The sequence below is a fragment of the Toxotes jaculatrix genome, chromosome 1, assembly GCF_017976425.1.
Source record: "Toxotes jaculatrix isolate fToxJac2 chromosome 1, fToxJac2.pri, whole genome shotgun sequence".
Classification (NCBI taxonomy): Eukaryota; Metazoa; Chordata; class Actinopteri; family Toxotidae; genus Toxotes; species Toxotes jaculatrix.
Window position 1 is genome coordinate 31,358,505 of NC_054394.1, and position 13,266 is coordinate 31,371,770.

The 13,266-nt window shown below is 43.5% G+C and overlaps 1 protein-coding gene across 1 annotated transcript in view; it reads right to left on the reverse strand.

The window, feature by feature from the left end:
- LOC121184311 (SH3 and multiple ankyrin repeat domains protein 2-like) overlaps positions 1-13,266 on the reverse strand; it is a 149,420-nt gene that overhangs the window by 79,427 nt on the left and 56,727 nt on the right. The window contains exons 8-10 of the mRNA XM_041041920.1: positions 12,473-12,589; positions 9,313-9,390; positions 983-1,049 (exon numbers count right to left, since the gene is read on the reverse strand). Of these exons, the coding sequence (XP_040897854.1) occupies positions 983-1,049; positions 9,313-9,390; positions 12,473-12,589 (262 nt within the window). The remainder of the gene's footprint in view (positions 1-982; positions 1,050-9,312; positions 9,391-12,472; positions 12,590-13,266) is intronic.

Here is a 13,266-nt window from a genome sequence, read left to right on the forward strand (position 1 = left end):
AAAACATGGAATTTGTTCAATTTTTTTTTTTTTCATTTTTGTATGTTCGTGAGAAATCTTTCTCGTCTTCTCACCTCCCTCTCGTTCCCTCTCACACACACAGATGCAGAGTGAACAAACTCTCATACGGTACAGCACATACATACATACAGGCACCATCATGCATTTTAATATAGTCTAAAATTAACCCTTTAACAAGCAGCAACCAAATACCAGCTAAAGAGGAAGTGTTCCTGTACTGGAAACTGCACCTGTTTGAATCTTCACTGAACCTTAACAACACAGAAAAGCACAATTTCAAAATATTATCTGTGTAAATTATTTTAAGATTCTGATTAAACCTAAAAAAATTTGATATTAAACCCTAAAGACTGATGTTTCAAAGAGACCTGGGTCATGACTGCAGCCAAACAGCTGCTCCCTCAGACCTGCCCAGTCTGAATTTACCACAGTCACACTGCATAAGATCCACAGCACGTTTCCTGACCAGCTGTCAAATTTCCAAACCTTCAGTCTGACTTAAACAGCTTCATGTGTTTCACCTAAAGCTTCCACAACACGCACACAACTGAGCACTGTCATACAAGAAACAATCACAATCAACAGAAGAAGCGTTAAATCCATCGACCGACTTAATCAAACCCTGCCACGCCGAATACCACAGATCAGCCGACACCTCTGGAAACCGACCAATCAGCTCGCACCAGATGAAAGCTCCCGCTGGCCGAGGCATTGATCATTTCTCTTGGCCTAATCGGCCTGGGCTTGTCCTGGTGTAAACATAAACTTTCATCCTCTTGGCACCGCGCTCGTAATCCCACAGAGGGGATTATACCGGGAGGTCATTTAGGAGGATCAAACCATGGGGGGATTTGAAATGTATCCCGAGGGAGATTCAGGAATACGCACTGGGTGGCTGAGGAAGAATAGGTGAGCGATGGATGGAGGAGAGGAAACGAGAATCTGCTGCTCTGCCACTCACCTATATCTGTCTCTTTGTGGTTCTTGATGAGTTCGGCGAGCTCAAAGTTCCCGGCGATAATGGCGACCTGGAGAGAGAACGAGAGAGAGGAGGGAGAAACAGAATGAAAAGACTAAAAACACACAAACTGTCTTTGAAACTCCTGAACTTAAACTATTACTTTTAAAAACACACATTTGACTAAATTAGCAACAACCCCAACCAACCAAAGCCTGTACAGCTAAACTCTCTCTGTATGAGAGCATCAAGAAACCTGAGGAGGGAAAACAGGTGATGTTGTCAGAGAATAATCATTTAGCACAGAGTTAAAAAAGTAAAAGCAAATTTACAAACAAGTACAAAAAACAGCTGAATCACAGTAACGGCAGAATTTTCCTTCTCTGCAAACTGACACTGAGTTTGAACCTGTCTGTTTTTTAAATTTGCTTCAGTGATTCTTTAAGTTCCAATATCCATGGCTTTAATCAGCTGTAGCCAGGAATCTAATAATCTATGACTGACACACACACAGATTCACACATGACATGATGATGCGCACACATGCAAAGTCACATGTTCATATGAGGGGGAGGGAAGTGAAGCAGCTTTGTAGAAGTTTTGTGCTGCTGACACACACACACACACACACACAGACTGGGCTGACTGGGATGACTGGCGACGGACATTTCAGTGGGGGAAACTGGCAAGAAAGAATTTATCTATTAGGAAGCAGTGCAGTAAGATTTCTCAATATTCCACAAACATACATGACTGAAAACAAATAAATTAACACGACCTCACTTAAAATGTTTTCAGTTGTCATTTCTTTATGATGTCTAATTTTCTTGCTTGAGTGTTCAAGATTAAATATTAATAATGATATTATAATATTAATAATAATCATCATCTTCTTTTGCCAAATTAAAGTGGTGTTCACCGTGTGTCCACCAGGGGGCAGTAAAGGCATTTTCCTCCTGAGGCGGCTGGAGAGATTGAACCACTCTCAGTGACCCAGATGATGCTGCCTGTTGTCATGTTGCTGCTTCCAGTCGTCTCTGCAGGCTCAGAGTCTGAGGGCTGTTACAGGGTTTACACTACGCTCCAGCATCAGGATCATCCGTGTAAAAATAGCCGGGTTCGTTTTCCACTGATGTGCTGCACACATGCTCCCAAACACATGCATGTGCACACACACCTCAAGGGAAGGCGAGCAGCATTATGTAAGCCTGCCTGCTCGGATTCCTGGAGAACAAATATTCAGGAGGAAGAGAGCGATGCAGAGCAGGTGTATTATTTAAGCAGAGTTGGCTTGAGTAGTGACTCTGCTTCCTCCCTCCACAGTTGACCTTTTCTTCATATAAATAAAAACACAGCATTTCTGAGAAGAAGCACTTCAGAGTCTCTAACAGAGAAGCTTTCCACCAGCACGGATCTTCTTGAATTTTTCAAGATGCAGCATTACTGTACAATATTCTATCAAATTTCTCCCTGATAAAAAAAAAAAAAAGCTTTATCTGAGCTGAAATGTGATTCAGTAAATGTAATGCTGTTCTTCTTTATGGAAGCAAATGTGATGTTTCCTGTGCGGGAGATGGAGGAGGGGACGTATCCTGGATCTCCCACTCACTCTGAGGATCTCCCATAGCACATGCCCGCGATGTCTGACAAATCTATGACAGGTTATTCTGCTGGAGGAACGCTGATCCCAGAACAGGCTCGGCGGGAGGGATCGAGTAACGTGTCAGGAGGAAGTGACAGATGAAGCCGTCATTTCCACTGTGACCTATAAACTGATTGACGCTAAACTAATTGTGATTGTAGGATGTTTGAAGGAATTGGTGAAGTGGTAACAGCAGCACACTGATATTTAAAGATATATAACACAGTTAATCTCTGTATTATTTGTGTATGTAAATCTTGGTTCGATCAGATGAAGTTTAATGCTTCAAACTAAAAGTTATTTAGTTATTTAAAGTTAAAGTTATTTTTTATTTAAATGTTGTTGAAACAAAGAGTAAATGTAAACTTTGTTTCAACAGCATTTAGTCGACATTTAACCTGAACATCTCAAAGTCTTTTGACTCCAAATCAATCACTCAATCAATACTTACTGCGTCTACCACAACCAAGTCAGTGAAACTGACAATGTCTCCTCATTACTGAGTGAAATTAGAGAAGGGACTACGGATCATCCCCATCCATCACACTATCCAGGATCTGAAACGTCACAGAGACGCATCTCAATGATCCATCCTGCCGATTTACTAATCAAACTGATTCAGAGTTAACTGAAGGAAAATTATGGTTCATTACAACTTGGGTTATATTTTCATATCTCTGGGCCTTGGCTCCATCAGTTATGGTAAAACTGTACTCACCAAAGCAACGTTGCTAAACATACCCACAGGCAGCAACGATCGGGAGCATTTAGATGCCTGTTTCTTATTTAACTGTTAATGAAATGTGGTTTTCACAAATGCACTCAAATAATGAGACAGTTGGACCAGGAACCTGAAGATTTAGTGTCAAGACCTGGTGAAGTGAGGCAGAGGCAGGGTTCGAACTCTCAGACAAGCAGCTTATCCCTGAGCTACAATACTGAAGGCCCAGAAAACCTTGACACAGGCAAAATATATGTGATGCAAATTAGAGTTTGGAGCTTAGGCCCTGGTCAGTCCAGTCACTGGGGTCAGACGAGATAAGAAACGGTGGCTTGGGAAACAGTTTTCTAAAACGAGTAAAGCTGACTGTGGTCATCTCAAGCAGCCGTGTTCATTATCTTTCATTAGTTTTTCTCTTAATGCGTCAGTGAAAAAAGATATTTGCAGAAAGAATTTGGCTCAGGGACACACTGTTCCTGAGATATGAGCCAAAATCCAAAGCTGATTATTACAGCGCCACCTATGGGTGCAGTACCTCATGCTTTGGGGCCTGAGTAGTGGGGGGAATCTGGGACCATGTCATGAAGTCTTACGGTTTTTGCTGCACACATACTTTCACTGGAGGAAAATAAATAATAAGAAGAAGAAGATGGAAGCAGCCAACAGCTGATCCAGATTATCTAAACTACTTTATTTGGAAGTTGAACTAAAGGTCAGACAGAAATAATCCCTCATTATTTCACTGGCTACAATGCCATGTTATAATAAACTGTTTTTCTTTAATGTTTTAAGGGTATTCCAGCATGTCTGCATCTTTCCTCAGACTCTCCCTGATGCTTAAATGTCAGTGTTGTTCAGGTTTTAACGTGAAAAGTCTGAGACACAGAGTGAGACGTCAGCAGCCTGATGTCCATCGACAACCTCAGAAGTTTTTTGATGTGTGACTGATGGCCGTTTCCTTCACTATAAGAACATCCAAGCTTCATAAAACCTTTTGTATGTCTCACTAAGCAGCAGTGGACAGGAAGCAATGAGCCCCAGATGAAGTCACTGACAGTCCCGGTGCTGCTGGGATGAGGAGTTCACTGAAGAACAGACCTTCGGCTGCAGCGGAAGCGGATGCTCATCACCAGATCCTGCTGTATCATTTGATTTCTCATCACCACCAGTTTCGCAGTGGCCCAACAGCACTGTTTATTCTAGATGCTCAGAGGAAACAAGAGTTAAGCTACGCAGGCGGTGGTTTTTGTGAAGCTGATCCAAGGCAGAGATTACACAGAGCAACAGTGGGCGCTGCCAAGTTTTATTTTAATTGATGGAGTGTGATTAGAAACCAGGTAACCAATAAGCAACGGGAAACGCAGTCACAATTTTTCCCTCATTACCATTCAGCCACCCACCATCACCACCGCTACTGCCATCACCACCATCACCGCCCCCACATCGATTTTTTTCCTGCGCTCCCCTGGTTGCCATGGAGACACATGGTTGTGTATAGCACAGAAGTAACCGGGGGGGGATGGGAAGGAGGTGGAGCGGCGTTTGTGAGCCGTTTGCAGCCAAGTGGAACATCAGCAGAAGCAACAAGTCTGCCAGATCAGAACCAGGAGAGGACCACTGTGTTCACCAGCTGGTGGCTAACGTGGCCTGTTAGCTGTTTGGTGCTGGGCAGGTTCTGTTCTGTGCCCCCTGACCCTAACCCTGCTGCTCGATGAGAGCTCTGAGACGGAACCACAGAGTTAGAACCACAGAGTTAGAGCTGAGGGGAAATGGAGAATCTGTGATAAATCTCAGTAGATTCATCAAATCGACGACGTCTTTCACATTACACACATTTGATTTACTGTTAATATAAAATTGATAATATTGATAAGAGCCGGATGATGGAAGTCATAGAATTTAACTTGCACAAAATGAATTCTACTAATTTATTTTCTGTTAGTTTCAAATGCTGCAGCTGCTAACAATTCCCACTGAGGGTCTGGGAACGGGGGGGGGGGGGGGGGGGGGGGGGTTCCCTGCTTACATCTCTCGGGTTGCTGTTCTCAGCAATTGTTGCTATGACACGAAACGTCAGCTTCTCATTGGAGGTTTAAGCTGATCCCGGTTAAAATCGACTCCATCAGCATTCACAGATCATTTTAACACTGAAAAAAATTACAAGACAAATTGTCTAATAATGCTTTGGCTGAAGTGTCCTGATGACATGGGCTTCTGAAATATTTCAACACTTCATATGACAACACTCCAGCACACTGCACGATATGACATGTCACTGGTGGCTGTGAATCGCCACACGTGGCTCTGAATAATAAGGCAGAAGGAGAAGCAGATGGGGAAATCATGTCTGACTTACTGTATGTGCCAAGGGCGATGGGAAGAACAAGACAATGTGTGGGGGCAAAGAGGGCAGGATATAAAGGGGGAGGAAGGAAGTGGAAAGCAATGACTGTAATGAGGAGAGCAGAGGGGAATTAGATTAGAAGAATGGTATGGGAGAAAGTGCAGGAGAGAAATAAAGAATGTGGAGATAAAAACTGAGAGAAAGGAAGAAAGGTAAATGAAATCAGGTATTGTAGAGGATGAAAAGCTTAGAAGAGCGCAGAGGTTAGATTGGAGAGACGCAAAAACTGTGTGAGGAGACAGAAAGAGCGGAGAAGAGTTGGAGGAAGTGGAGAGGACGTGACCAATTGTTGGAGGGGATGGTTAAATAAAGAAAATGAATTTTTATCTCTTTGAAAACCCTCTATCCAGAGAATAGGGTCGGAGAGGATGAAGGGAGTTTTCTGTGCTTTAGCTCTGCTCAAATTCTTTTCCTTTTGTTGTATGCAACAATGGTTATCAGGCTAAGCTGTGGTACTCACACAAATACACATTCAGACACTAAACTGACATGATATTATCAAATGGCACGGCCGCACGCCCACACACTGTCCTAATTAAGAGCACACGCAACAGCACAGCGTAAGCGTGGCTCATTCAGCAGCGGCAAACGCTGTTTATTAACATTTGTACTTTCCAGTTTTTAATTTGGCCTCTAATGATGGTGTTTGGAAGCAGTTTCCTCTGCTGAGCTGACAGGCACGCAGAGTGACCCCTCTCTGCAGAGACGCTTCCACTTACAGAGGAGCACATCTATACAAAGGGATTCCTCATGAGCATAATGAGACCTGCGGCAGACGCCTTGGACTGAACACTGCTCCATATATTTTTAGCTGTATAGTAAAACAACAACCAATCCGATTTAAAACAACACGTGTATCCTCCCTGCCGATTTAGACACGACTCAGATTTCCAACACAAACGCTCCCAAATCCTCCAAAAACACTATAAAACACTGACTCACAAAATGTCCAGTTGCATGTGGACACCACTGTCCACCTCTGGTCTGGGTGGCCTTCATCCCTTAGTTTAAAAATCTTAATGTCTCAATGTGACAGCGAAGCACACAGTGGTATTTTTCTTCCAACTGATATCCCCTGAACTCAGGCCTATCCAGCTGAGAGCCAGGCCTTATTGCCCAGCATCACTGCTGGACCACACCAACTGGAGCACGTCTCTGCAGCCCAGTTCCAGCATCGTGTAAAACACCTTCCCAGAAGGTTAAAGATTAATGCTCATGGTTTTTGGACTGAGAAGTTTAACAATCGCAGATGAGGATGGTGTCCACATACTTTTGTCCATGCAGTGTACAAAAATCCATTCTGTTATGCACTCTTGCTCTTTAAGTAAGTTTGTGAAACTTATAGCACGTTATGAACGTGTTGTACTCGATGCTTTCGAAGCACTGATCCTTCTTTCCTTTGCCCACTTCTACTTCAGCTTCTGATTTCCTACATTTCCCAGAATGCCGACCACTCAGAGAACAGGCACAAACTTGTTGGATTCAGCTCTTGGCTTCATGTGTAGGTGGAGAGTGCAACAGTGATAAAGATAGTAAGAGCAAGAGAGCGAGTTTTTCCACTCGAAAACAAGTGAGAGTCCACAGCCTGTCTAGTGGCTGCTTGTTGTTCTGCTGTTGAGGCTTCTGTCAGGGGAGGAACTGCTGTTTGTGTCTCTCTTACAACAGATTTCTCTCTGTATGTTTGTTGAAAGTTGGTACAAAATGTTGGCTGCAGGGAGCAGCTCCGGCTCTTTATTTCTGAGAGACTGTTACACCAAAACCTGATGTCTCTTTTAACTGGTTTAAAAGGATGAAAAATAATTCTGCTTTGTGCTTCTGCACTTCGCTAAAGCTTTAAAGCAACATGTGATAAAAATCTAAATTCAGTTCTGGACTGAAGAGATTTGTGTGACTTCTTGCATAACATTGAACACAGCGTCACTTTGATGAGTCTATGGTTGTTTTGTGTTCATGTGCAGACTGACACGTACAGCTGGGACAAATTAAAGACTCTCCAGAACGGATTCTCCAACTGTGTGACACTGATCTGGCAAAAAAGTCGAACCTGTCTGTCACCTGTGCTGGCCAATCACCTACTGTTTACCTGGCAACTACAACAACAACTAATAAGAGCTGAAACCATGAGACTGTTTCTATAGTCATGAAAAGTGCTGCGTTGAGGCGTCTTACACAGCTTCAGACTCAGTTAATCCATTGCTCAGGACTTTGTGGATCATATTTCTTGTCTCAGTGGTGCCTGGACCTACACGCCCCCACCAACACGCCCGCTTGTACTGTTTTTAACACAGGGTTGTTCAAAAAATGACAGATCTGCTGGATGTGGAGGGATGAGACACATGACTGCAACACCACAAACAACCAGAAACACAGAGACTGTATGATCTTTTGTACAGAGATGTGAAAAACCACGTAAATGTCATATCTACCAGCAAACTGCAGACCTGTACCAGACAGCAGCAGGAGTTAACTTCACACTATCACTGTTCAGACTTTACATCCACACTGTGAGTAAACTTAAAGAGAGATGCAAACACAAACACTCCACTGGATTATCACTCCCTGTGTGATCATGTTACTGCTCCTGGTTTTTCCAGTGCAGAGAGAAATGAAGCTGCAGGTTAACATCAGCGTGGAAACGTCAGCTGAATCTAGGCCACGGCTGCAAACCTTCCACCGCAGCTGAACGCTCAAACTCTGACTAACACCCTGATGTGATCTCCATTCGGCCCGGGCTCACTCCCTTTATGAAGCGCTCTAACTAATGAAGCGCTTCACTGGAGTGGATGTGGAGGACAGTTGAGGACCCCGTGGGACTGCCTTTCATAAACGCCTGCCTGAATAAGGCTCTTTTGTAACTCAGGCGTAGGTTATGAGTCAATCGCGGCAGCGAGGAAGCTCTCAGCACTGCTGGGGTTTTTTCCCTGAGATGGATGGATGTGCTGCTGAAGCATACACACTTCAACCATGACAAACACAAACACACAAGTGCACACGCAGATGGATGTAACGCCAGCTCATAGAATTATACACACATGCAATTTGATCTATTCCTATTGTCAGGTGAAAGTTGATTTCCACGCCTCCTCTTCAGTTAATCGAAGGATTACCAGCGTTCTACATGTTCACCTTAAATTAGACTCTTTCAGGAAAAGTTGGACAAATTCAGAAATGCAGCCGGAGCCATTTTTCAGCTTTGAGTCCCTCAGAGTGGACACTGACCAGATAAGACACAGCGTTCTGAATGTGTAGTGACGTCCGCTCAAGGACAAGAAGCTAGATGACTAAACACACACACTGCTGAGGTTTGATGCTCACTCCTGGTTCTCCTCTAAATACTGTTTGACTGAAACAAACCTAATGTTGGCCAGAAAGACAGACATTTGCAGTCCCTGGTTACAACTGACCTTGTCCATTTTGCTCTGTTGCCATGGTAACAAATGAGCCGAAGAAAATGTGTTGCTACTAAAAATGTTTTCCCTCCAATGAAAGCTGAAATTAATCTACTCCAATCGTTCACATGCAAACGGTAGTGAATGTGAGTGCTGCTTTTATTTTTTTGACTCTACCTGAAATGGACTCTGGCTGTTGTAGTTTTTCACTTCTTTGTCAGCTCCACGAACAAGCAGCACTCTGGCACAGTTATCCTGCGGGGGGAAAAAGAGAAAAATGATTAAAACAAAGCTGAGAAACGTCTACAACAACACTGAAATCCTTCAATTCTCCTACTTTGCTCAGGAGAAAGGACGATTAGCTTCCAGTGACATTAGCAGAATTTCCCAAAAGCAAAAGAAGTCAGCAGAGCAGGAACTGGTCACATCCCAGCACTGATACAAGGATATGAGCAAAGACAACAGAACATCTACTACCTATTTCAGGAATGGAGCTTCACTCGCTGTTAAGTGTGTATCTATTGCTCCACTCAAAGAGAAAGGGGGAGTGAGAGCGAGAGAGATAGAGATAGAGAGAGAGAGAGAGAGAGAACAGAGAGATGGAGAGTGCTGAGGGGTTTGAATCTACTGCACAAATCGCCCACAAAGTGCTCAACCACGCATGTACCGCGCACACACACATGAATATAAATACTTTTTTTAGATCCACAATAAGCTATTGAGAGTTGAAAAATCGCTCTGAGTCTCAAACAGACACTGATACACAACCATAATCTGTACAGTGTTGTTCGAATTACAAATATCTGCGGTTAAACCTTTAACATCTTATTTTAAGACATGCATAAGTGTGTTATTTTTACTCCTGGACGTTTCCATCTGGAGTGTGGCAATCCCACAACCTGTTTTTTTTTTCCCCTACATTTCTAATGACGCCTTGAACACAGAAACGTGTGACATATTTCAGAGCTATGAATTGAAGCAGGAGAATTTTTGCCTTCAGGAGAGAATTAGAAGAGCAGGACAGAAACAGAAACTCTGATGTCCATGGTGCTGAGGACAATCCAGGACATAGCAGCTTGGACACCGGGGAAACCTTGGCTTCAAATGGATTTTCCTTGTGCATTTCATGTTGTGTTAGCGACTGTAGATCACTCAGCCGACAACAGTTAAAGCACAGAGGAGGACTGTCACATATTCACACCAGAAGTTTTTAGTTTTTTATGTTTTTATGCAACATCCTGCACTGGAATCTGTTCAGAGTACTCTCTCTATCAAGGAGAAGTGAGAATTCATGAATATTCATGATGTACAGTATAACAGCCTAATAACATCAACCCCCTCTGTTTCACAGATGCAGCCATCACTATCACCATCTTCACTGCTTCAGCCATCCAGCCTTAAACAGTGAGTCCGGTCATACTGAATTCTGACTTTGGTAATTGCCTGATTTCAGAATACAGATGGTCACACAATATATTTTTCTTATTGTCAACAGATCCAATGAAAACTGACCATGAATGTGTCGCACTGACAGGTACTGAGTGTGTGTCACAGCCTGATACAGCTGATCCCTCTGAGCTCCACTGCTTCTAAAAACCATTAAAACACACCAGTGATCCTCACTGTTTCACCGTGTAGTGACATGAACGCATTCACTGTAGGTTATTTTTGACTCAGTCCCACATAAACCACCCTGCTGCCTCCAAATACTCATTAGTGTGCCAAATATGTATTCATCCACTGCTGAAAATAGTCCCCCAACAAACGAAGAATTTCCTACTGTTTGAGTAACATTTGCTAAAAATGGCAGTGCCCGGCTGTTTCACTTCATTTTTCAGAAATGAAACTACATATATGGGAACAGTTTTTTAAAGATTTACATCTTCAGTAGGAGCCGGTGAGTTTATTGCTGTAGACTAACACATTGTCGGGTTTGGTGACAGATGTCAGTCAGTCAGTCAGTCAGGTTGGGCACTGGCAGGGAATTGTACAGCCTTTATGGGAGGTTTAGTTGTCATTGCAAAATGTGCCAACATGAGCAGAGACTGGGGCCCCCTTTACCCCTTCGGGGGCAGAAACATTAGCTTTATTTGCCTCTCCTGACGATGCACCTCTGACCCCAGTGCAGCATTCCACACCTCCAACCTTCTCCACAACATTTTAAAAAACCAACACACAGAAAATGGTGTTGAAATCATCTCTTAAAGTTCAAGAGCTCCTCTGCTACAGAAACAGAATTATCTTTCTTAAAAGATTCAAATACACCGAAGTTAGAATTCTCTGCTAAACTGTCCATGCTCCACGGGCAGCGTGATAAATGCTCCCAGATGACTGACTGTACAAACAAGGGTTAGAGGCTAGTGCTGACCTTTAGCTCGAGGGTTATACTGACAGGCTGAAGTGAAGTGGTCTTTGAGATGGTTCAACTATTCTGTGCACATTCAGTAAAGAGATAAGGCTGAAGTTATTCTATATTTTCTTATCATCAACGAATCCCACAGAAGACCATGCTGTGAATAGGCTGTTAGGTTGCACTCTTGGGGATACACCAAGTTGCTCAAATACATGAGTATGATACATAACATGCAGAGAGAACTGCAAATAATTCCCCCCATGGGAAAAAGGAACAAAGACCCTGCAGAATGAAAACAGAGAACAGGCATTATGAAACAGGAATTATTGGAAAACAGGGTAAATGTGAATCTAAACCCAAGAAACGAGTGTGAAGAAGAATTCTAGATTAGCCGCTGCGTTAAGGTCGGTGAGGCTGTCCAACAGTGGACAGACGGATGTGGACGTTTCTCTGTTTCAGATTCTCAGGTGTGTAAAACATCAGGTTTACTGTGTTTCACAGAGCCGATAGGTCGGCGTGATCTTATCCTGTTTGACTGTGATTCCAACTTAGTCTGAGTTTTGGATGCTGTGTTCGCCTGATGAAGTTCAGCTATGAGAAAGAGAATCCACTTCACGTCTTAGAAAGATGCTCTGGATTCAACCATTGTGTCATTGCCATGGTAACATGCATCCATGGATGTAGAGGGCGGAGCTTCTGAGGAAGCACAGTAGGGAGGGGTCTGTTTGTTTTGCTGCTGAGTTCAAATATGAACAATCTTTCTCCAGAATCAGTTCCTGCTGCTTTAACTGTTCATCAGTGAAGTACGACGCTCCACATCTGTCCTGCTTTTTAAGACAGATCTGACAGAGAGACCTGATATTACCCGGTCAGCACAACAGGGGTATGTGATGTCATTCACATTACATACAAAACCGATTTCACACACACACACACATGCACACACATCTGTGCCAATGACAGACCCCACCCCCCGACGCTCACCTGGTTGTATAGGGCACAGATGTGTAGAGCAGTGTTTCCCGAGGCATTCTGGGCACTCATGTCTGCTCCATAGAACAGCAGATGCTCCAGGTGCTGCACATGGCCATGACGGCAAGCCTGCACACACACACACACACACAACATGGACGCACGCACGCACACACGCACGCACACACGCACGCACGCACACACACACACACACAACCAGAGAGAGAGAAACAAAGTAGTTCACCGTCAAATAAAGCCTTTGACACCTCCACCAGAGGACAGCAGTTGCAGTGAGAGGCCTTTAACACTAGATGTCAGTGTGATGCAGAGGAGATAACATCAAGCAGCTGCAGCCTCAGTTTGAACCCTATCATCAAAAGATGGAAGGAAAGATGAGTGTGTACAGAAGGAAAGCTTAAAAATAATCTGATAACGTGTGCAAGTCAAAACACGATATAATGCACAACTGCAAAAAAAGTGTAAAAGATAATTAGAAAGCGAGGCTGGGCTCACAGTCATTGCCTTTATGGCCCAATTTTCTCTGTAAACGGCATTAATGTTTGGGGTTATGGTGACAGATGCCACTGAGATGTTTAGCACAAGGGGGGATTATTTTGAAATGGCCTATTTACACTGTATCTTATTTCAGACACTGAGAGGTTTATAAAGGAAGGACAATAACTGAAATGGCTGCTTATCAACCAAAGCAGTTTACAGTGAGAATGTTTGGTCATCAGATGAGCAGTGGGACTGAGCAGTTGCACAGCGAGGAAAAGCATTAGGCTGAATGTCTCTGAATGCTCTCG